Source organism: Bipolaris zeicola (genome assembly GCF_000523435.1).
Source record: "Bipolaris zeicola 26-R-13 unplaced genomic scaffold scaffold_112, whole genome shotgun sequence".
NCBI classification, from domain to species: domain Eukaryota; kingdom Fungi; phylum Ascomycota; class Dothideomycetes; order Pleosporales; family Pleosporaceae; genus Bipolaris; species Bipolaris zeicola.
In genome coordinates this window covers 11,933-34,402 of record NW_006912161.1, presented here as the reverse complement: position 1 = coordinate 34,402, position 22,470 = coordinate 11,933, and the positions used below count along the sequence as shown (strand labels likewise).

Genomic DNA, 22,470 nt, shown 5'->3' with positions numbered 1-22,470 from the left:
GTTCATACATTCACCGGGCTCGACATTTGGGCGTGCCGTGTTTTGCGGTAGCAGTACTTGTGAGAGCGCATCATGGCCAGGCTGAAGCTGTATAAAGGTATACAGTTCTGCTGTTCTGGGATGGTTCATTAATAGCAAATCCACCATCATCTTCGCTTCAAGATTTGGTAATACGGTACGACATCGTTTATTCTGTGTGGAATAGTCGAACACGCTTGGTTGGTATATATATACCCGTTCGACCCTTTTGTCTGGTGTCTCTTTCCTAGCCTAACATACACGCATCCTGTCATCATATACCCCAATTCTGCTCGACTGATATACGACCGACTCCATCGATCGAGCATCAATCGCCAGCATACATCGCCTCGATCAATCTCAACCCCGTCCAGTCAAAACATCAGCCATCATGTGGTACCATGTCGCAGAGCCAAATTCCTACCTCGTAATCACGGGAGTAGGAATCCAAAAGGTTCTCATCAAGAAAAAGGCCTTCGTCTACCCTCTGCAAAAAGTCTCCAAAATCTCAATCACACCGTTCGACTTTTCCATGTCACTTCAGGCTATGACGATTGAGAAGCTGAAATTCTCCCTGCCAGCAGTCTTCACAATCGGTCCTGCAGATAACCCAGAAGCTTTGGAAAAGTATGCTGTTTTGCTTACAGGCGAAAGTGATGGCAGACCGACACAAACTGCATCAAAGGGAGTGGTTGCGGTAGCTGAGGGGCGCAGCCATGTCCAGGATATTGTCAAGGGAATCATTGAGGGCGAGACAAGATCAATTGTTTCCACAATGACCATGGAGGAGTTGTTCCGCGAGCGCAGGATCTTCAAGGAAAAGGTCATTCAACAGGTACTGCTCACCTCTTAACTATTCAAATCAATCACATGCTTACGAGTGTTTCAAGGTACAATCTGAGCTTGACCAGTTCGGTCTCTGCATCTACAATGCCAACGTCAAGGAACTGCAAGACACGCCAGGGTCAGAGTACTTTGCTTTTCTCTCACGTAAGGCACACGAGGGTGCTTTGAACCAAGCAAAGGTCGACGTTGCCCACGCCCGCATGCAGGGTGAGGTTGGCGAGGCTGAAAAGCAGGGCAAGACCAAGCAGGAAGTGGCCAAGATCCACGCCCAAACTGCTGTCCTAGAAACCGAGCGCAAGGCCGAAAAGGCCACGGCAGATGCAAAGTTTACCGATAAGGAGATTGAGATTAGCAGGGACCTCAACGTAGCCAGGATCAACGCTAAACGCGAAGCTGAACGTCGCGATGCAGAGCTTCAAATGGAAGTTGAGAAGAAGAGGGCACTCATGGAGCTTGAGCGTCTCCGAGCTACCAAGGTCGTGCAGGCGAAGATTGAGAAGGAGTCTTCGCAACAAAAGGCTGATGGAGAACTCTATGCTCAAGAAAAGGCGGCAGAGGGCAAAAAGTACAGCGAGCAGGCCGAGGCCGAGGCGGTCGCCTTCCGCCGCCTACGTGATGCAGAGTCGAACTTCCAAGCCAAGGAGCGCGAGGCAGAAGCCAATTTCATCGTCTCCAAACGAGCCGCCGAGGCTGAGTACTATGCCCAGGAGCGCCAGGCTCAGGCTGAGCTCATCACGCAGCAACGCCAAGCCGAAGGTCTATCCGCAATGGCAAAGGCTTACGGCGACATGGCCAATGTCCTGGGTGGACCTCAAGGCCTAATGCAGTACCTCATGATCACCAACGGCACCTACGAGAAGTTGGCTGTAGCCAACGGCCAAGCCATCAGGGGCCTGCAGCCCAAGATCAATGTCTGGAACACTGGAAACCAAGGGGGCGAGGGCATGGCTGATCCTGCGGCTCCGATCCGCAATCTCTTCCAGAGTCTGCCTCCTCTGCTTAGCACCATCCACGACCAGACTGGTATGGCACCGCCCACCTGGCTGGCTCAGATGCCGCAGAATGGTGATATGAGCAAGATGCAATTGAGGAACGGTAGTGATATTTCCTCATAAAAGGTGGGAAGAGGTGATCTTGACCTTCCCCCCTAGAGGTTCAAACGGAAGGACGGGGGCTGATCCAGTGAAGACTGAGGAATGAGCGTACGGGGTATCATATGTTGTACGATTGGTTATCATACCCCATAATTAACTGTGTTCATAGCTAGGCGTTGGAGAGTTTGTTTTTATACCGCCGAGATTGATTTTTCTCATGGAGGGTTACTTTAGTGGTACTACATCGGATCGATGATATAGAGTAATGAGAAAAACGACTTAGCTTGTATTCGTATTCATTGTGGATACTATGAGGTATAGCTGCATAGCCGATGCTGGTCAACGTGCGGCAGCGGATGGAGATGGTTCCTTTGATCCCGTGGTCGTCAGATTATTGTTCAACCACTTCATACGGCTTCTGATGTCCTCGTGCGTGTTTGATGACGAATCTATTTAAGCGAGTTGGGTTGACCAGGTACTGTTCTAACGGGACTCTTGTGGACAAGCCTTGCATTGGTTCGGTGTAGCGGCATACTCGGATCGACTCGAGTGAGTTTTTCTCAAAAGAATGGCGAATTTCCACAATGGGCAGTCAGAGATTATACTTGTTGCTTTGCTGAACGGTAACAAGGATGGTAGGACTATGATTCCATTGTGTCGGGTTCAGGGGAGGATTATTAACGATCGTCCGTGAAGGCCCGATATCAGAGTGCGTTGATCATTGCTACTGCGAACGCAAATCGCGTACCGTTTTCTGTCTATTGAGAGCCGAGGGGTAAAGCTTTCCGAACTCCGCGGTTTGAAGTGATACTTTATTGACCGCAACTAGAAGAGCCAGGGGGCAAGTGATAAGGCGAAAAGCAAAAGATGGAGTATATCGAACTGTAACCCGAGGTGTTAGGGGGGAGCTTAACGAGGTTGGATGATCGACTGTTAAGAAAGCAGATGCAATAGTGTAAGGACCACCCTTGGACAAGAAAGTATGTAGGCCGTGGTGACGAACGAAACAAGATGCAGGCACAGCCATCCTTGACCAGGAAGCAAGATACAAAGCATGTTGCAAAGTCTAGTCAAGCCTTCAATACTCCCAACTCTGGATCAAAGGGTTTAGGGTGTGCCACAGTTGCCATAGTTATATTGGCACAGACCGACAGATAGGCTTCCGTCCAACCTTCCGCATTCGAATCTCCAGGCACCGGCACCGGGAAGAGGGGGGTGGGGCCCAACATGCCTCAAGTTGAAACTTTCCATGGATGCAGCGTTCAAGTGGCGTCAGAAGCATGCGAGATGGTGTCGCGAGGCCACGGATGGGCACAGTAAGCCGGGGGCGTGAAACCAGTGGGAAGTGGTGGAGAGGGGAGGGTGGCTTGCTAATCAATCGACAGAAGGAAAGGGCCAATTAGTCCGATGGTGGTTGATGGCATAAGCCCAGCCGCACCATTGCAAGGTGAAGGACGCGAGTCGGCATATCGCCATGGAAACGAAGAGTGATATGGTGTCACCACGAGCTGCAGCCATGAGCCGATACGAGGTCCTTCAGCAGCCCTCAGTCGTGCCCGCAGCCGGAAATCCCGTCTTGATGTTGTGGTGGCCCCCGACTAGTGCAATGCAAAGAGACAAAGAGTAACCAAGGTTGCTGCAGAGCACACTAGGCGGCTTCCCCTCGTTGCCACCAGCCCAGCGCCATTCCGCTTTGGGCCGCACAATTGCACATCGCGACGCGTCCCGACGCGTCTTGACGTGAATTTTGACGCACCACCAGACGAGACAAAGAACCACACAGCCTGACTCTTATTACTCACACCATGTCCTCTCCACACACACCACACACGCACACGGCACGGCTAAGACGAGGGGGCGGCTGGTGGTTACAAGCCATCCTTGGCCACTGCCAGTCATGCAATGAATCCATCCTCTGCTCACTACCTATTTCATTTCCATTGATATTGATAATGAATAGTTATATCTTTTTTTTTGGCCCTGTGCCAAAAAGATATATTGCACCCCCCAAAAAAAAGAGGGTCGATCTTCTTTTCTCTCCTCTCGCTCTCTTTCTCTCTGCCCTCTCGAGCGCTCTAACTGGCGGCCGCCGGTCAGCTACGGCCACCACCCCGAGCAAACAACGTTAGGCCTCGGCGGAATGCCTAGACGGACTGATCCGTGCGGTTGCTCGCCAGAGCTTCAGCTTTTGCGGTTTGCTCGTTGTGGCCTGGTGCATCCACTCTTTGCTGCATGCTTTTATCTCTTTTTTCTTTTCTCCTCCCGCTTGCCTCCCCGCCTGCCAAATTTCTTTCCGAATGACGTCCGCCCCTGGCTGCAAATCGTATATTCTTATGTACGTATAGCATGTCCGTCCGGCTGACTGCAGGGCCAGGTGCAGATAGGAGGGTGTGTAGGCACGCACAAGTTTTTTCTTGTCTTTGTTTGTTTTCAAGAGCCATTGTTGCCCTTGTGCTGTAAACATCAACCCCGTATTGGCAAGGTCACTCCTAGGGAGTATCAGCACATGCTTCCCCGGCGCTTGGCTCATTAGGTTCCAAGTCTGTGTGCGCCCGTGTGTGTGTGTGTGCCTGTACTCGTCCATGTGTGCGTATGAGTGTGTGTGCCTGGTCATTCATGGGTCATGGGGGCTGTTTTCGGCACAGACACGATGATGACGCCTGTGCTCAGCACCCACGTTTACGGAACTACTTTACGGCACGGCGTTGCGGAGCTCACTGCACCAAGAGGGGCTCATGTGGAACGCACCATCACCTCTTCTCACTCTTTTCCACGCCAGGCCAGCTCAATTGAGTCAAATCCATTCCATTCATTCATTCAATCATTATTACAAGCTCGTCTGCCTCAGACTCGTCATCATTCGGGACCAGCTAATCTATCAGAGTGCACAGGCTTTTCCTCGTCCCCATCCTCATCTTCGTCCAAGCCCGCACAACCCGTCCAGCCGATCCCTTCCTCCGCATCGAAGCAGAGTTTGCTCAAAGAAAGAGACATTAGGTATGAGTCCTTCACGCTTCGAGACAATCGTTGAGATTCGTGAAGACTGAATACCCCTTCACGCCCATATCCCGTCGATTCATCATAACCTTCATCATGACCGTCGTGACAAGGTAGAGAACAAAAAACACAAACACAAGGAAATAAAGCACCACATCGTCTAGTGGGCCAAGAAGGAGTGGAGACTTGAATCAAGACAAGATGACCAAGTATACAAAAGAGATGGTTTAGGACAGAGGCAGGCCAACAGCCTGCCTCATTGCCCAAATCGGGTCAGGGTCTTTCTGGTCTTCATGGAACACCATGTTGCATGCCACCATGACTTCCCAGCACCCTGCCCTCGTATTACGGAAGTGAATTGGAAACACTTTCAGCCGCATCATCATGTCAAAGTCGTAAGCCCGGTAAACGCAACCAGGGGCGTCATCGCCATCAGTACAATGTCGGCGACCGAGAGTGTACGGTTTGGTATAAACAAAACATAGGAAATGCTTTTCAAAATAAGCAGGCTCACCGTCCTGAGCAAATTGGCAAGTATATGCTGCCATAGCACAAGAGGCTGACCGTTGTAACGCCAATGATGCAGTCGTTGTGCTGGGCCGCACTAACAAACTGGAAGAAATCGTCGTCGAACCCTACGACCGCTATAGGCGGGTAGCATTGCTAGGCATACCAGCAAACCGTTGCTCAAACGATGCGGGAGCCTCAAAGCTGTGCGACATGGTCGGTCGAGGGAACATGTTGTTTGACCGGCTAACAAATGGTGAGCCTAGGCGAGCAGTAGACTGCCCGAGTACATCATTTGCTACCGCGGGTGAGTGTGGGCTCGGCAGGGCAGAACGAGAGTCTGCAAATGGGTTGAAGCCCGAAGGGTCGTTGGCCAGAGGAAGACGTCGTGCTCCTTCCGTCATGTCGCCCAGGCTGAAGCCACGATTCCTGACACCACGGTGGCTCGATTCTGCCGGAGCTCCAAAAATCTCGTTGACGAAGCTCTCTCCTCGGTTACGCACCCTCCCCTCAAAGCTGTTGTGAAGGGCACGACGCTTGAACACCTTGGACTTTGGTCGCGGTGCGTGTAGCTGGAAAGGAGAGCCTAGACGTGGTGGCTGAGACGTCGACGATGCATGCCAAGTGCGTGCGGTATTCTGGCTCATGCTGAGCTTGTTGGCCTCGAGCTTTGCGTGGAAGGGAGAGCCTAGTGCAGTGCCTAGCCCAAGGCCGAGCCCGATGTGGAGCGACTGCGACTTCTGATGAGCAGAAGATCGGGCACTTGACCATGTCCTCGCTGTCGGTCGTGGTGTAATATCCTTGGTGAGTTGTGACAGCGGGTTGCCCAACTGCATCGACGCAGCAGTACTGGTCGCTAGTGAGAGATTCATGTCACGGGTCGAGAAGGTCGTCGATCCCTGAGAGAAAGGTGAAGACAAAGGCTGTTGCGGCACCGAAGAGGACGATGATTGCGATGGTTGCGACGGTGGTTCCTCTGGAGGTGGAGAGGATTGAAGCGGTGAGGGTGATCGATGGAGGAGACGCTGGTAGTGTGCAGACAAGGTGGGTTTCTGTTTGGCCAAATCTCGCAGACGCTTTCGACATTGCTTCTCGGTAGGGTACCGCACGAAGGGCTTGCCACTCTTTTGAGTCTGTACACGGAGTCCACCAACGCGGGCCTGCCTTGGGCCCTTCCAAGTCTTTCGAGCCATCCTCGCCACGCGGTGACACACACCATTCGGTGGTGTAGTGCTTGGGAGAGCCTTGAAGGGTGTCACTGTAGGGTCCTGCAGGTAATTCATGTAAGTCATCCACAGGTGGTAGTCCATTTCCTCTGTGAAGTTGGCCCTTAGCTTCAGCTTCTTGGCAGAGCGTGTTGGTTGTTGGTTCATCAATGGCGACACCGGGCGTTGAAGTTGCGGTGGCGGACAGAAGGAGAATGGATCAGACGATTCATCTTCTGGGCTTGTGCAGCTGCCGCTTCTTGACATGAAGGATCCGATGCTGTCGCAAGACGAAAGAGACGAATCGGAGAAGCCGGATGATGAGGTGGGTCTGCTAGAGGTCTCGCTCTGACTGACGTGTGGAACGTCTGACCAGTCTTGAGGTCCTTCGTAGTGGCTGATAGTTCTCACTTGGTGAGCAGGAGTCTTTGGCGGAGAGATCATACGAGTATAGCTAAAGCCTGGAGACAGGAAGGCGTCGTCCTGAGACAGAGAGTAGGATGGCAGCTCACTCGGGGCTTCTGACATGATTTCCGGCGCTTCAATGGTGGGGATGGGTTGTTGATGCATGACTGCGTCCATGTCGTCGGGGTTCATGACCATGGTGGCACGACGGCGGCGGACCTTGAGGACTTGGCGGGGAGGCGGCGGTGGCTGCAGTTGCTCTGGTTGCGGCTCTGGCTCTGGTGTTTGTGGAGCAGGGCCGTCACGGTAGTGGAACATGAAGTTCCTTGGTAGGGTGGTGGAAACGGAGCGTTCAGACTCCATGGTTGCTGATGTATCACAGAAATAGGAGACGAGCCACTGTTTCGAAACGCTGTCGGGTTTAACCTGGATGGGAGGGTCCAAGTGGTCAGTCTCAGCGACGTCGTCAGGTCTGGACAGTGCACGCGCGACGAGCGGTCAATGCATACAATGGCAAGGTGGTTCGTACAGTGCTGAGAAGGGTTCGCTGGTTGTTTGGCTGGGCTCGAACAGGTGTTTGGAACTCTGCAAACGCGACTGTGCGGCTGCAGGGTGGTTACACGTGCGAGCAGGACAGCTGCGACTTTAATACTAGAGGGTGCAACTATCGCAACGACACGCGATTTCGGACGCGCGGATCACTGGCGTTGTTGCAATGGCGGAGGGGCTTGCGGACAAGAAGATGGGCGACAAGCTGCGTGTGCAAAGGCGCGTAGCTGGCCGTTGCGAGGGGTGCTGGGGCGCGATGTCGATAGCGCGAGGAACAAAAGCAAAAGACAAAGCGCAAAAGTCTCAACAGGAGGTGGAAGACGCGTCGAGTGTGGCGAGGGGTGGCGGTGGAGGTGGAGGATGCTGGCGATGGGGGCAAGAGTCGTGAGTCGCGGTGAGGAGAGCGGTTCCGTGGGCGGAAGCGAAGTGGGCGCTTTACTGGGCGTCCATGGGGGCGCGCAAAACGAAAGACGGGAGTAGAATAAGAGGCAAGGAAACAGTCGTCAAGCAGGCGCCTGGTCTCGGGGCCGACGAGCGTGCGGCTGGCGAGATCGGCTCGGAATTATCGTGAGGTCGTGAAGTGTGAAGGTGATGGTTGGGGGTCGCAAATTCAAGTCGGGTGACCCGTGGACGGCTGTTGGCCGCTAGTGCCAGGACAGGAGCACGGGCTATGGCCAAGATCGTCGATAGCAGCCCTCGGGACGCGCCCATCGAAAAACCAAACACACGACGACTACCGGCTTGTTGTTGCAACGGTCTTGAACGTGTCCGAGGCGGCTGGTTTGCATCCTCGCGCACAACACCGTGTTATGCACATGTGTTCGGCCACGTCGAGCTGCCGCTGCTGGTGCTGCCAGCGCTGCAGACGACCACATAGCGAAACTGACGCGCTCCAACGCGCTCTATGCGAACGCTACGCCCGATATGGCACCAGATGGCCCGTGCCCGCTTACCGCAGCGGTGGCCCTCTTTTTCGACGGCCCCTGCATACATACGGATACTCAACCTGTGTTTTTCTGCAAAGCACCAATGCCTGTCACGACTTTTCCACCCCGTCCACTCTCCTGCTGCCATTGCTATCGATATTGCGCGGCCAGCCTCGCCGACTCCACCCTGCTGATTTACCCCTCGCATCTGGACTCTCCGCACCCACTGCAGCCGCCGCGCCGTGGGCCACAGCCAACAGCACGCCGCCAGAAGATGCCAGCGCTGCACCGCACAGATGCATTCGCAAGCTGGAGTACCCCAATTCGCTGTCAGTCTGGAGGCCGTGCTCCACTGTGGGGCATCACGGACGGCACACACATCAACTCTGCAAATGCTGCATGACTCGTCTAAGCTGGTCCTTTTTGTCTTTTTGTCTCCGTCTGTGGGCTGGTGATCGGTGGCACGCGCTTCTCGCTTCAACACAACATCTATCGATATCGTGCCTGGCCTCGTTGCCCATTCTCGATCAACTGCGGCCTTCGTCAAGGTCGACGTTGACAAGCGAGACCCCTATTCTGGCCCGTCTGCAAGTCAGACTGGAGTTCCCAAACGTTTTTTTCCTTGCATCCCGCGCTTGGCTGCGAAAGCGGTCTGGCTCGCGGCATCTTATCACACACCAATAACCAGAGGCGCACGTGTCTCGCCTAATGCGTACATATTGTGACCCAGGTCGTCTTCCCTCAATGCGTCATTGTTTGCCGTTTCTCTTGCAATTACTATCCTAAGTTTGCAGAGGGTCAAAAAGTGGGCTCAACACAATACGAGGCCCGAATCGCCGCCCATTATGGAAGCTCCACGTGTGTTGTTCCAAACCCACAAAGTCTTCAATAGTCAACGTGCGGGGACGACATGCACTCCACCATATTTATAAGCTTACGGCTTCATTTCATCACAAGAATCGATTCATTGCATGTCGGCCTCTCGATTTGGACAAGATTCTGCCATGTCACGCATATGCCAAGTCACTTCACATGGTACCAAAACATTGAACAACGATGCCCTGCTGAAGATGTGTTCGCGTCATATTACGCGTGACTAAGTCTATTATCATAAAAAGGGTTCCATATCCAGTTGATCCATCTTGCCTTTATTGCTCAATTACACACCACATCTGCTCAAATGGCCTCACTTCATTTACAATCCAAGAGCAGTGTTGAAGGCAGTCGCAGCCGCCTGGCCCTCAAGCCCATTAGCGGCAGATGCTGCAGCATCGCAGGTACTGACAGCTGAGGCGCTTGCACCGCACTTGTTGGCAAGCTGGGAGCAGATGAAGTTGGAGATGATTGCAATCTTCTGGGCCGAGCCATGGTTAAAGGTTGTCAGATCCGAAGGCTCGAAAGCATCCTCCTTGCGACCATCAGATGGGAGGCCAAAGACAATCGTAGGGTCGCAGTTGCCAAAGTCTGCGCTCGCCTTGCTGCTAACAGCGTCATCTTTGGTAGCAGCGGCAGCGCCGTCTTTGGCGGCGGCAGCATTATCTTTGGCGGCAGCAGCAGCACCATCTTTGGCGGCGGCAGCATGGCCTGCACTGGCGGCAGCATCATTTCCGCAAGTAATAGCCTGCTCTGCCGCAGCTTCATTGTCCTTGTTAGCATTCTTGTTGTCGGCTGCAGCTCCCTTTGCAGCTCCCTTTGCGGCTCCATTAGCAGCTCCCTTAACATCAGCGACTGCAGCAGCGATCTCGGCCTCACTGAGATCGTCAACACGAAGCCCAAGGGTGTTGATACATCCGGCATCATCAGTCGCGTCATCGCAAGTGTTTCCAGCTCCGGTAGGGTCACCAATCTTGCCAGGGGCAAATGTAGAAGCCTCATTTGCCATCGATGGGTCGCCACCAATAGAAGCAATTTGGCGTGCAAGTTCTTCAGCAATTTGCTTGTTGAGCGCTTGCGCGCCATCAGCAGCAGGGTCCTGGTGCTGCTGGAGTGCAGCAATCTCAGGGTTGACTGCCTTAATCGATTCACAGGGAACAGACTTCAGGCCGACGGAGCCAGTGTTGCGCTCCAAAGCACGGTATATAAGCGCCATAGTCATACCCTCCACATCACCAGCCTCTTTGGCGTTGGTAAAGGCCTGGTCGGCTACGGCTAGCTGAAGGCAGTCTATAAATGATTAGCTTCACTGCACTAGTACTGATGATGAAATAACTTACCAGCATCAGCAATGTCTCCAGCTCCCTCTGCTGCTGCTTTTGCTCCAAGTAGAGCAAAAACAGGATCCTGAATCTTGGCGGGGTTGTTCTGCTGCAACAGTGTGTTGACAGCGAGGTTGACGTTGCGATGAGAGTGCTCCTGAGGAACCTCACGCTTCGTCATGACAGCGGTTGGGCGTGCAGCCGCAGCACCGGCAAGGGCAAGGGCAATGATTGTGTTCTTCATAGTGAATATGGGACACTGATTTGTCTTGTTCGTAGTCGTCAAAGTGAATAAGGGGGTCTAAAGGAGGGTATATAGCGAAAGTGGACCGGCCTATCGATTCTCCAGGAACGATGAAAGGAAGAAAAAGAGTGAATACTTTGAGAAGCGACGAGCGAAGGAATCTTCAGAGCTGGGCTGTTGAATGTCTTCCAGGCAGCATGAGGCATGATAACTTATATACAGCATATATCACGGTGGAGTATTCCGTCTGGCACCTGTCAAGCAAGTCTCCGTAGCAAGAGCCGCCAGCCTTACCTGTGCACAGAGTCAAGAATGCATGATGGCGCCCCCTGGATGAGGGTCCAAGCAACATCAAGTGCTGTTGCTGTGGAGCCTCACGATGGTGGTGAGGAGCCGCTAACCTCGTGAGCAACGGAGCCATAGTCCTGAATAGGTGTGATTGGCCAATTCCTACCAATAAGTGGGTAATTGGGATGAGACATGGGCAATGATTGGAGACACCCCTTGCTTCACCACACCTTTTATCCAGCCTCGCTGGCCGGACGTAGTGTTGAATGCATACCGAAGGATCGCGCGTAGAAGAAGGACTTCTTTGTCCACGTCGCGAGTTCGCTTCAGCTCGATATCGTGCGCTTCGCCTAGAGGAAGCGCGCGTTCTACAGAGAATAAGAGGACAGTATTGTCCTGCAAAATTCTTTGATGTAACATGACGTTGTGTACCAGCTACAAAGCGATTATTATTCTCTCTGGCGTTTGTTCCGGGTCATGCCGCGCGCGTATTGCATACAAAAGACTCGACGTCATTATACCAGGCACAAAGCAGCATGTTTGACCGCCAGATATTATCCAGGACTTTGCCCGGATGTTCCACAGAAACTGGTGTTGTGATACCTGGTGGCTTGCGCAGGATGTTGATCTTCACCCGCAGACATGCCTCGGCTCACGCCTGACCGGTCTATGGAGACACGCTATACGTATCACTACTTTGCTCTCTTGTTGAAAAGACGTCAAGAGAGGATTATGACATGAATTAACGTGATCCACTTAGACTCCTCTACTGTCCTAAGAATGTCCGCGAGAGTACCCTGGCATGGGTAGGCGATTTTCCGACTTGCATCAAAGAGCTCACAAGCAATAACAAGGCTATACCAGGAGACTTTTACAGGACATATCCATAACATTGTTCAGTCCTGCGGTTATTATCTCCCTGATTTTGGTACTGAAACGGGTTCGACTTTACCCGCAGTTACACTCGTGGTTCACAGACGTTGCGTGTCTCAGGTGACCCGATTCTGCCTGAGACGAACCAACTCCGACAATCAGCCACGTTGAGAGTATCAGAACGTCAGACGGCAATTGTGGTTGCATCATTGCGAGATTAAGTCGTGACTTTCAACGGGCCTGCATCCTGCTCTGTTTCTTTCTTGAACGCATTATTCAATTGTCCTCTACTTGTTGCCTAGTTCAACATCCGGTACGCATCCTCACAGCATTATCACACATCCTGCAGATCATAATAGCCTCGATTGTCGGGGTGAATCGAAAACACACAGTTCTCACTCCGCACGCCGCACTTGAATCACCAAATTTTCACGTTGTTGCATCCTCCGCCCCTCGGCATATACTTGCTCAAGGCCCACATATACGCGAAACAATCCGCTTCCAGTCAGTCAACGCACATCAATCGAACCACTTGTGCATTAACAATCTACAGCAATTCCCTATTGGGTACCATAACGAAGTCATGGCTAAGACTAAGACAATTGTCATCTCACAGCCAATGGACGCGCGACATGTCGGTGGCGTCAATGTTATGGGTAGTGGGAGCTCAAGCCTTGACAACTACTTCAGTCACAATGAAGCTGAACCGAATGAACGGTCGCCGCCTGGCCCTGACGGCGCCAAGTTAGAAACACGCGGCCGTTCAGATACCGTACCGGTTAACACACGACGACCAGGCCTGTCGTGGAAGGAGAGTTTCTCTAGATTGAGACAAAAGTCTTTCTCTCCTCACTCAAGATCACGTCGTGGAAGCGAGGAGAGGCATCTGCCAGAAAGTCAGGTGAACAGCCAAGTGGAAAGGTCTGATGGCAGTCCTACTCCTCTAAGGACTCAGCGTAGCACAACACGACTAGGACAGAGCATCGGATTGGAAAGCGACTCAGACAATTCCACCTCAGTATCAAAAAGTCGTACATTCCAACCAGAGCTCGCATCGGCCCGTCCCACCACAGCCTCGTCAATGTACTCAACCGCCACCAATCTTGAACCATACAACGCAATAACCACATCTCAAAGAAAGATTGCTTGGAACGAGCAACATCTCCCACCTCCTGGAGAGCGCAAGATATCCGAGGCAAGCATCCGACCACCCCAGCCATGGGCCAAACCCAAACGCACAGACTCGGGTACTGCCATTGACTTTACAAATGTGCCTGTAGAGGAGCGTCCGATTCCCTTTCAAGAGATCATGGCTATCCCGAGTCTATCGGAACGCTTGGCCATGTACAAGAAGACGCGCGACTACTGGGCGACTGCAGATCATGGATTGGGAGAATGGGTCGAGCGAGCTGCGGCGCCAAAGACGATTGCTGCATAGATTCTGGAGGGGTCTGGGAACTAGGCAGATTGTGGTTCACTACTTGATGTTGTGAAATAATCTCAGGACTTTGCTTTCATCATGCATGGTTAGGTGGGATTGGGGATATTTGATTGTTTGGCAGCTTCATGGGCGCTGGCACCCATGGGTTCTACTCGTGCATTGACGGCGTTATACAATCTCACTCATGTTGACTGAGAGACCTGGCTGTATGATAAGGCGTATAAAAGTCTACTAATACCTTGGAACGAAATGAGCTACACATAACTACGAATAATGTTTGATTAATTTTATAAGAATTGTAATGATTAAAAGCACACGTGGACAACAGGATGAGTGACAGAAAATCATATGATTTTGTGCTTGCGTTGATATTGAAAATGTTATGATATAACCAGAGACGCAACGATTCCAGAAGAAATTTCACAGACAAGCCTGCCAGTGACCATATATTCTCCAGATACCATACTGACAAATCTATCCACAAACACACCAACCCCCACTCAGAGACAAAGTGCGTCAGCCATCCAAACAAAACCAAACGACATCAAATCATCGTTTCAACCCCGCTACCCAAGACATTTCAAACACAAGACAACAAAACACTGTTTCCCGTCTCAGTCCTAAGGATTCAGTACCTGAAAGAGATACGAACAAAAAACAAATCTCAAAACACATATACTTATACCGAACAATCACCACCACCACCAAACAAGCAAATACTCTACCCCACAATCCAACCCCAGAAGCTAAATATCTCCGTTAAAAATAAAAATAAAAACACTGACACAAAGACACACTACATTGTACAGGAGAGGGGAAAGGGTAATTCTTACACAGAAATAAGAAACTCACCAAACCCCAAACACACCAACCAACCGACCCGAAACACACCCTGAAAAAAAAACCCATGTGCTACATCCACCTCCACACATGTTCCTCTCCACCCCCACAACCATGCGCGCACGTGCTGGAAATCCAGTATACACACTGCGACCACGCCATCACGCACAGCCTAGCGCCGCCACTATGTCCGCAGGGGACGCAGCGTAGACGTGTACACAGTGGAACGACGTGTGCGAGATGTAGTGCGAGGAAGGGGAGTTTGAGTTTAGGACCTGTGGGCTGTGGAGGGGGAGAATGACGAGGGGAGATGTGCGAAGGTGTGATGAAAGTAAATGAACGAATTTTAAACGATTCACAAGTAAACGATTTTCACTGAGAAGGAAAGACAAAAAAAAAGGAAGGAAGACTAGAATAAACTTACTAAGCTAAAGACGTGAAAGATGTGAGAGGTTTGGTCGTCTTATCTACATACATTGTTTCGTTGGGGTGGGGGGTAATACAAAGAATCAAGGGGAGGGGAGGCTAGGGACCGAGTAGAAAACAATAATTATGGATTAAGAAAAAAACCCCCCAACTCCTTTCTTCTTCATATCCTTTCCAGCATATCCATCCACGTTGCACCCCAAAAAATACTGGAAAAAAACCGCCCATATGTTCGACTTTCAAAAAAAAAGTTAAAGACATATGGACACGATATTTCCCATCAATTCAATTCTCTCCCCCCCCCCCCCCCCATTTATTCTGTGAAATAAAAAAAAACTAGTATTTCTTTGGCCATTTACTTCGTTCTTCTTGAGTTGTTGTTGTTGTTCCTGCATTAAGTCGTACCGTGTGCCGTCGTATCCAAAAATAAAAATATTGGGCTCGTGATGATGATGAAAGTTACTTACATGAGGGGGATCAGAAAAAGAGTTCACATCAAACATGAAAGAAGAAGGAAGTCCAACCAGCAAGCAAGCAAGTCAGACCAGTCGACGACGCAAACTAGGCAGTGTCCTGTTGCTGTTGCTGCTGAGGTGGCGTCTGACCAAAGAGACCACCAAACCAACTGGTTCTGTTGGCAGCTTTGCGCGCCTTCATAGCCTCTTCTTCGTTCTGGACCAGGCGCAGCGGTTGCATACCCTTGCCTGTCATGACCCTAGTGCTGGTCTCACTGCGCACGAGCTGACGCGGCGGGCTAGGTGTGTCAACGTGACTGGCCGACGAAGACTCGGTGCGAGCATCCACCTCCTTGTCCTCTGGGATAGGGCCTTGACCAGATGGGACTCTGGAAACGGGGTTGCTGGACCCTGGCCCACTGTTGACTGGTAGGCCAAAAAAGGAGTTGCGGGGCGAGACCACACCGGGCGAAGCCGGGTTGGACGCTCCGGGGCGGTACATGTTGTTAACAATACCAGCGGCGCCAGGAACATCGGACGTTGATCGGCGATGGCTGCCGCTTGGGTGGCGACTTGATGCAGAGCGCGTAAGGGGAATGCTGGGTGCTGTGGCTGGGTCTTCGTGTGCACTCTGCTGGGTTGGTGGCGGACCCATGGTGCCACTGAGGGGCCGAGGCTTGTTCTTGTTACCCATGGCCACGGACTTGGCGCGCTGGAGGAAGCCTTGGGGCTGCTCATTCTCCTGAGGTGGGGGAGGTGGAAGCTCCTTATTTTTGTCGGGGCCTCCTTGTTCGTTGTCGGCGTCGTTGCCAAGGACAGACTCAAAGCCTTGGTGGGTGAGTAGGCGGCCAATGATCTTGTTGATGTAGAGAGTGAGGGCCTGGTTTTGGGCCTTCATGCTGTTGAGCTCTGTCTCGAGCTTGCGAACAACTTCCGCGTCGCCCTCTTCTGCCGATTGAAGCTCGTCAGCCAGGCTTGTTGAAGGGCCGCTGCGAGATGGAGCGCGGTCGTCGGCACTGGAAGCCTCTCGCAAGAAATCGCCGCGGCTCAAATCTCCGTTAAGGGTCTTCTCACCCAGCAGAAGCTGGAAGCTCTCATTGTCCTCCATAAGCCTTGCGTTGGTCATGCGCGTCTCCAGCAGTTGCTTCTCGAGCTCGCGCAGACGACCGCCACCAGCGTTCTCTACTTCAAGCATCTTTACCTGGTACTCTGCGAGCTCTAGGCGCAGATCTTCAATGATCTTGTCTTTCTGGTTGATGAGCTTCGAGTTGCTGCGCGAGTTGCTGCGCTGCACCGAGTTGGGTGGTGCGAAAGAAGCGACATTCTCGAGGTTCTGCGAAGAGTTGTTGCGCGAAGACGCATTGCGGAAACTCGCTGCAACCAAGTCAGTATTTGCACATGATCACACCGTGGTGTTGACGGCAAATGGTTACTACTTACACGTACGTGATAGGTGCTGCTCACCCTCGCCCTCAGGCTCAGCAGTGGGCATGTTCTTGGTAGCCATGGTCTCCTTGAGTCGCTGAATAGTGCCCTGCAATTCTTCCTGTCGTGCCTGTGTCTCCTCCTTTTCCTTCATCGCCTGGGCACGCTCGGCTTCGTAGATGGCCTCGAATTCGCGGTGCTGGCGGGTGAGCTCGCGCTTTTCGTTCTCTAGCGCCTCGACCTTTTCTTCCTCCTCGTGTGCGCGCTCCTCGAGCTTGGCCTGCTCTGCGAGCGCCTCGTCCAGCCGAGCAGTCAGGACCTCGATCTGCTTCTGGCGCTCTTCTGCCTCGCCCTCTACCTTTTGCAGGCGCTCCTTGAGATCTTGAAGCAGGGCGGCCTGCTCATCTCGGGCCTCGTCAGCATCGGCCTGCGACGCATTGCTCAGGTTCGAGGGGGTAGCAGGCTTCTTGACGGCAGCGCGTGCAGAGACTGGGGCGCCGGTGGTGCCTCCACGAACAGATTTTGTGCGCGAGACTGCGCTGGCGCCATTGGTAGTCGGGGTGGAGGAGCGGGCAGGCGTGCGGCTTGCAGCCCCTGGTGAAGCTGACGACGTCTTGGCAGCGGCGTCGCGACGAGACGTGCTCGTGGCAGGCGGCTTGCTTGCTGCTGCTGTTGACATGACGTGTTTGTGCGTATGTATATATGTGTGTGTGTATCTTGTCTTTGTAGGGTACAAAGGCGGTGTTGGCAACGTCGCTCAAAGAAGCGGCGAGATGGGCAAGACGGCCAATTATTGAGCGACCAGCGAGCTAGGCCGCGCCGAATGTGTAATGTGGTGGTGTGCGAGCCGGCTGCAGGGCTGAAACGTACGGGGAATTTGGGGGTGTAACTCGCAGTGTTTGCAAAGAAGACAAGACGTCGAGTAAGGAGTTCGACAGCGTTGTATCAGCACACACACGGGGTTGCGCCGGTAGAGTAGTAATAGGTAGCCATAATCTCGGCCTGCCGTGTTCTCCCCTGCCCTTCCCTGCATTAGCTGCCAAGCCCCGCCCACTCTGACCAGCCGTAGACCAGGAAACCAAACCCCCATGGCCTGCACTGTGCCCTGAGCCACGCGTGAGCACCACCCAGCCAGACTCCCAGATGCTGTCTGACCTTTTTGGTTTGTGTGTGTGTGTGTGCGTGTGCGCGTGTGTTTGCCCAGCCCCCCAGCACACGCACTGCATCGCCGCGTCCTGCAAACTCCCTGTTCGCCGTTTCGCCGTTGACGTCGTGAGCGGCAGCACGCCGTGTGGAGAACGTGGAGAACGTGGCGAGGCGTGGCAGACACCCGAGCTCCCTCTTCCAGTACTGACATCCCGACTATCTTCTCTGGGCCGCTTGCCATGTGACATACCCTCGGCCACGGTGTGAAATTACTCGTCGTGGGTCCCATTGAGCAGTCCAGAACATGGACACTCATTACTTTGGTAGACCGCTCTTGTCATGGCCCAACATTAATCCCTCGGGCCCACCTTGCACACATGCGCGCGCACAACATCACCTTCTTTTGCGTTTACACGCTTGACTGGCAGAAAACAAGCAATCATGGCACCTTTCACAGACCCTGCTGGCCCAATTTCTCAAGTAATAGTAGCAGACTAACACCAAATTGCATTTGTCACTAACGGACCGATCTAAACTTCAACAAACCTATCCACTTGGTATTAAACCAAAGTACTCATCACAAGAATCTAAATAAAAAAAACCCCTCTATATACAAACTGCCAAAAATGTCTCACTACCTAGTTGTCCAATGGGTACCTGTCAAGGAACTTGAAAGTGCGCAGACCCTCAGTGACCTTGGTAACAACTGCGGCCACATCGCTGGCAGAGTCGAAGCTGTAAACACCAGGGGTGCCAGCCTCAACACCAGCAGCAGACAGAGTCGAGTTGCTGGCTCCGAGAACACCAACGGGCTTACCAAACTGGTAACCGGTCTGGAGGATCTCAAGAGGGCGGCCAGCAGGGTACAAGGTGGAACGGGCCTTGGAAGCCGTGGAGTTGGAGTTGGCGAGGCTGCCCGCGGGGGCAAAGAGGGCCGAAGCGCTACCATCAACAATGATGGCATCGAAGTTAACGGCCGAAGTAGCAGAGTAGGTCTGGTCAATGCCCTCGCCAAGGTGCTCGGCAACTACCGTCAGGCTAACCTTCTTGTCCTTGAGCGCGGCCTTGAGAGCCTTGCCCTTGTCGCCAGTAGATGCTGCAGAGGTGAGGTATCCAACCTTCAAGCCCTCAATCTTGAGCAGGGGCTCGCCAGCTGGGTTGACACCAATGGTCTTGTTGTTGTGGTAGAACTTGTCATCAGGTGCGGGCGCAGTCATGCCAAGAGCAGTAGCAACGCGGGTAGCAATGTCGTGGCTAATACGGTTGAGCTGGATCAAGACATTCTGCTTGACAACCTCGCTCTTGAGGTGCGAAGTCTCAAATCGGATGGCGTTAATGACAAACTGCTGCTCGACGGGGGTCAGGGAGTTGTAGAACAGGCGAGGCTGCGACCAGTTGTCGGCAAAGGTGCTGGAGACGGTGCGGACAAGGTTTCCGCTGACAGATCGAGAGGGTGCAGTGAAGAATCCACGACCTTCGGCCTGGTTGGCTTGCTTGGGGTAACCGCCGTTCAAGGTGTTGGGCGAGTAGGCGGCAGTGTTGAGAGGAATGTACATTTGGCCGGCACCATCACGCTCGTTGTTGTGGACGGGAACGCGGGGCTGGTTGATAGGGATCTGCTCAAAGTTGGGACCACCGTTACGGTTCAGCTGAGTGTCCAAGTACGAGAACATGCGTCCCTGAAGGAGCGGGTCGTCGGAAACATCAATACCGCGGACAAGATGACCGGGTTGGAACTAAGGACACATAAGTAAGCAACTAGAAACCCCCGTAAAGATAGCACTAGAACATACCATAATCTGCTCAGTCTCGGCAAAGTAGTTGCGAGGGTTGCGGTTCAAGGTCAACTTTCCAAGAGGAGTGAAAGGAACAATGTCCTCGGGAACAATCTTGGTGGGGTCGAGAACGTCGAATCCGAATCGAAGTTGGTCAGACTCCTCCATGACTTGAGCCTCAAACTGAACACCAGAATGTTAGCAATTATCGCCTTTGAGTAGGCTAGGGGTACGCACGATCCATTCTGGGTAGTAACCGCTCTCGATGCTCTCGAAGAGATCCTGTCGGTGCATATCTGCGTTCATTCCGGCAGTGGTTTGAGCCTCTTCCCACAGCAGGGAGGCCTTGCCCTGAAGAGATCGGAAGCGGAACTTGACGAGCTTGGACTTGCCGTCATCGCGGACAAAGCGGAAGGTGTGGACACCCCTAGACAAATGAGTTAGTATATTGTTCATCTAAATATGAGAGAAGTTATTCTTACCAGCCATCAGTATGCCTGTAGGAACGAATGGTACCGCTGCGAGAAAGAAACAACTTGTCAGTGATAGTCCTGGTTAAACATTCTACATGTCCACTCACTGTCCACTCATAGCCCACAGGAGGGTGTGCATAGTGCTAGGCTGCTGACTGAAAAAGTCCCATGCCGAATCGTGGGCCGTTGCTGCCTGAGGAATCTCACTGTCTGGCTTGGGCTTGACAGCATGGATGAGGTCAGGAAACTTGATGGCATCCTGGATAAAGAAAACAGGAACGTTGTTGCCGACAATATCTAGAGATTGTTAATACCGCACATGTGTGTCGTCAATGTGGTGCTTACCAAAGTTGCCCTCGTCGGTGTAGAACCTAACGGCAAAGCCGTGAACATCTCGGGCAGTATCGGCGGAGCCACGGCTTCCCGCAACAGTAGAGAATCGAATGAACACTGGCGTTTCCTTCTCAGAATTGGCAAGGAACGAGGCTCCGGTAATGTTAGACCAGTCACCAAATGACTTGAATGTTCCGTGAGCACCGGCACCACGGGCGTGCACGGCCCGCTCAGGAACACGCTCGTGATCTAAACATCTCGGTTAGTAAATCGTCAGATACGGAGATTTTTAGTGCTCTTACCAAAGCTCATGATTTTCCGGCGGAGAATTTGATCTTCGAGCAGTGATGGACCTCGCTCACCAGCCGAGAGGCTCTCTTGGTCCGGTTGGGGCCCTCCTACAGGACTGGTGAGGTAGGCTTTGCTGTCGTCAATCTCATACTGCTTCATGAAGTCATCGGTTGACATGGCAGTGGCACCATCGCGTCGGGCGATTGGTTGATCACCCATCAAGGGGCAACCAGCGTGAGCGACATGGCAAATAGCAGCAAATGCTGTCAAAACATTAGACCGAACCATCTTGAAAGTTGCTTGGGGCGACGTGAGATGATCTGGAAGAGAAGATGGCGTTGTCCCTTTATACCGCCTCCGGGATCTCATCGTCAGCCAAAAAGCATCGGACGGTTAACCCGAGCTTCAACGTCGTGCTAGTTTAGATCCTGGCAACCGGCAGTCCTGAATGACCGAATAACATGATGGCAATTTCCCCAGATGAATGTGGTCATCTGTGCTAGCAGATCCCGAGCTGGTGGATAGGTTTACTACTGGTAGGACGTGTACTCACAATAGGTCTGGGGTAAGGATTAGCATTATCGGACCTCTGAGTGGACTGAGTTTATGCTACATGTGTGTAAGTATGTAACTGACACGCATCTGTTACCTTAATTAGGCATAGGGTCGGCCATGAAACTAGCACGAGAGATGGCGATTGTTGATGATCGCTGGGTCTAGGAGAGATAACGTTTTTGTTTTCTGCATGTACACTGTGCTTGCCACGCATGCGGAGACCTTTCACAAAACACACACTGGGATATTTCCTTTTTTGCTCAACACACGGCTGGAGGCCCCGCGCCTCTGGACGGAAACATCGAATCAGCGCAGTGTGATATGAAAGCAGTTGCAACGCCAAGGGTGTGTGCTGATCATGTCACCGTGCCTCGAGGCCAAGCAAATAGTGGAACTGGATCCTGGCTTACAAAGTTTACTAAAAGCGATGCGTTCGAGAAGCTGGTTGCGAGGTCGCTAAGCCTTAGCGGTGGGCATCGCAGTACTGCACAACTCTAACGCCGGGCAAACCTTGCGGTTCACATACATATGTTGAGCGATTTGGCGAAGCGCAATATTGTTCTTTGGAATTGAGACGACTTGATTGCATGACGCGGTCGCCGGCTCGGTTGAGGCATCGGCATGTGGAACGTCCATCCATGTACCGCGTCCAGAGGACAGAAAAAAAGTACTTACCGCTGCTGACCAAAAGCCTAGGGCCAGATGCTTCAAGAGTGGCATGGTTTTGCATGTAGACGAGGGACGTGTTGATCCTGGTCATCTCATCGACTAGGATGGGCATGTATTGGCAATGTATAGAATGTTCCTTACCCCATTGATGCCTCGAAACAAATAGAGGTCTTGGAGAAGATACCAAGAAAGATGAGCCTGTACGCCGGAGTAACGGGCACGAGAAGTCCGCACAGATGGGCAAGTGTCGTATGGCGTGGTATAGATGAATATGCAGCCGAAATCAGGGCCGCAGCATGCAGCCTTGCCGCACGGAGGTTGGGCTTGGCGTTTATAGTGACGGGTGCGCTCCACTCTGCTCATTGGCGGACCAGGGTTGTTGCATGCACGTTGGCTTTCCGCTTGTGGACGCGGCACAGTGCTCGGTAAACACAAAAGGCTTTAGTTGTTCTGTTAACACCTACTCGTTTAGGCTGCCGTGGTAAGAGTACACC

General features: G+C 52.5%; 12 protein-coding genes across 12 annotated transcripts; 8 read left to right on the top strand and 4 right to left on the bottom strand.

Moving 5' to 3' along the window:
* Window positions 1-409: 409 nt before the first annotated feature.
* Window positions 410-1,979, top strand: COCCADRAFT_100236 (uncharacterized protein; the record flags this gene model as incomplete). The annotated part of the gene is made up of 2 exons (XM_007715670.1): window positions 410-853; window positions 909-1,979. 2 exons carry the CDS (start codon window positions 410-412, stop codon window positions 1,977-1,979), a joined length of 1,515 nt encoding a protein of 504 aa, XP_007713860.1.
* A 1,206-nt stretch (window positions 1,980-3,185) lies between these two features.
* Window positions 3,186-3,449, top strand: COCCADRAFT_100235 (uncharacterized protein; the record flags this gene model as incomplete). Its single annotated transcript, XM_007715669.1, has 2 exons — window positions 3,186-3,274; window positions 3,344-3,449. The coding sequence occupies 2 exons, from the start codon at window positions 3,186-3,188 to the stop codon at window positions 3,447-3,449; spliced, it is 195 nt and encodes a 64-aa protein (XP_007713859.1).
* Window positions 3,450-3,981: 532 nt separating this feature from the next.
* COCCADRAFT_100229 (uncharacterized protein) lies at window positions 3,982-4,320 on the top strand (the record flags this gene model as incomplete). The annotated part of the gene is made up of 1 exon (XM_007715668.1): window positions 3,982-4,320. A coding segment is annotated over one exon (339 nt), but the record flags the coding sequence as incomplete, so codon positions are not given.
* A 230-nt stretch (window positions 4,321-4,550) lies between these two features.
* On the top strand, window positions 4,551-4,989 carry COCCADRAFT_38124 (uncharacterized protein; the record flags this gene model as incomplete). Its single annotated transcript, XM_007715667.1, has 2 exons — window positions 4,551-4,635; window positions 4,688-4,989. The coding sequence occupies 2 exons, from the start codon at window positions 4,551-4,553 to the stop codon at window positions 4,987-4,989; spliced, it is 387 nt and encodes a 128-aa protein (XP_007713857.1).
* Window positions 4,990-5,599: 610 nt separating this feature from the next.
* On the bottom strand, window positions 5,600-7,435 carry COCCADRAFT_6336 (uncharacterized protein; the record flags this gene model as incomplete). Its single annotated transcript, XM_007715645.1, has 1 exon — window positions 5,600-7,435. One exon carries the CDS (start codon window positions 7,433-7,435, stop codon window positions 5,600-5,602), a length of 1,836 nt encoding a protein of 611 aa, XP_007713835.1.
* Window positions 7,436-8,545: 1,110 nt separating this feature from the next.
* Window positions 8,546-8,950, top strand: COCCADRAFT_27514 (uncharacterized protein; the record flags this gene model as incomplete). Its single annotated transcript, XM_007715652.1, has 1 exon — window positions 8,546-8,950. One exon carries the CDS (start codon window positions 8,546-8,548, stop codon window positions 8,948-8,950), a length of 405 nt encoding a protein of 134 aa, XP_007713842.1.
* On the top strand, window positions 8,947-9,231 carry COCCADRAFT_100274 (uncharacterized protein; the record flags this gene model as incomplete). The annotated part of the gene is made up of 1 exon (XM_007715666.1): window positions 8,947-9,231. The coding sequence occupies one exon, from the start codon at window positions 8,947-8,949 to the stop codon at window positions 9,229-9,231; it is 285 nt and encodes a 94-aa protein (XP_007713856.1).
* Window positions 9,232-9,742: 511 nt separating this feature from the next.
* Window positions 9,743-10,923, bottom strand: COCCADRAFT_100230 (uncharacterized protein; the record flags this gene model as incomplete). Its single annotated transcript, XM_007715665.1, has 2 exons — window positions 9,743-10,710; window positions 10,761-10,923. 2 exons carry the CDS (start codon window positions 10,921-10,923, stop codon window positions 9,743-9,745), a joined length of 1,131 nt encoding a protein of 376 aa, XP_007713855.1.
* Window positions 10,924-11,714: 791 nt separating this feature from the next.
* On the top strand, window positions 11,715-11,936 carry COCCADRAFT_100216 (uncharacterized protein; the record flags this gene model as incomplete). The annotated part of the gene is made up of 1 exon (XM_007715664.1): window positions 11,715-11,936. A coding segment is annotated over one exon (222 nt), but the record flags the coding sequence as incomplete, so codon positions are not given.
* A 794-nt stretch (window positions 11,937-12,730) lies between these two features.
* Window positions 12,731-13,585, top strand: COCCADRAFT_100238 (uncharacterized protein; the record flags this gene model as incomplete). The annotated part of the gene is made up of 1 exon (XM_007715663.1): window positions 12,731-13,585. One exon carries the CDS (start codon window positions 12,731-12,733, stop codon window positions 13,583-13,585), a length of 855 nt encoding a protein of 284 aa, XP_007713853.1.
* A 1,830-nt stretch (window positions 13,586-15,415) lies between these two features.
* On the bottom strand, window positions 15,416-17,413 carry COCCADRAFT_38120 (uncharacterized protein; the record flags this gene model as incomplete). The annotated part of the gene is made up of 2 exons (XM_007715662.1): window positions 15,416-16,683; window positions 16,750-17,413. 2 exons carry the CDS (start codon window positions 17,411-17,413, stop codon window positions 15,416-15,418), a joined length of 1,932 nt encoding a protein of 643 aa, XP_007713852.1.
* A 1,105-nt stretch (window positions 17,414-18,518) lies between these two features.
* COCCADRAFT_100283 (uncharacterized protein) lies at window positions 18,519-21,040 on the bottom strand (the record flags this gene model as incomplete). Its single annotated transcript, XM_007715661.1, has 7 exons — window positions 18,519-19,616; window positions 19,674-19,838; window positions 19,893-20,082; window positions 20,138-20,206; window positions 20,236-20,425; window positions 20,474-20,710; window positions 20,764-21,040. The coding sequence occupies 7 exons, from the start codon at window positions 21,038-21,040 to the stop codon at window positions 18,519-18,521; spliced, it is 2,226 nt and encodes a 741-aa protein (XP_007713851.1).
* Between the last annotated feature and the right edge of the window lie 1,430 nt (window positions 21,041-22,470).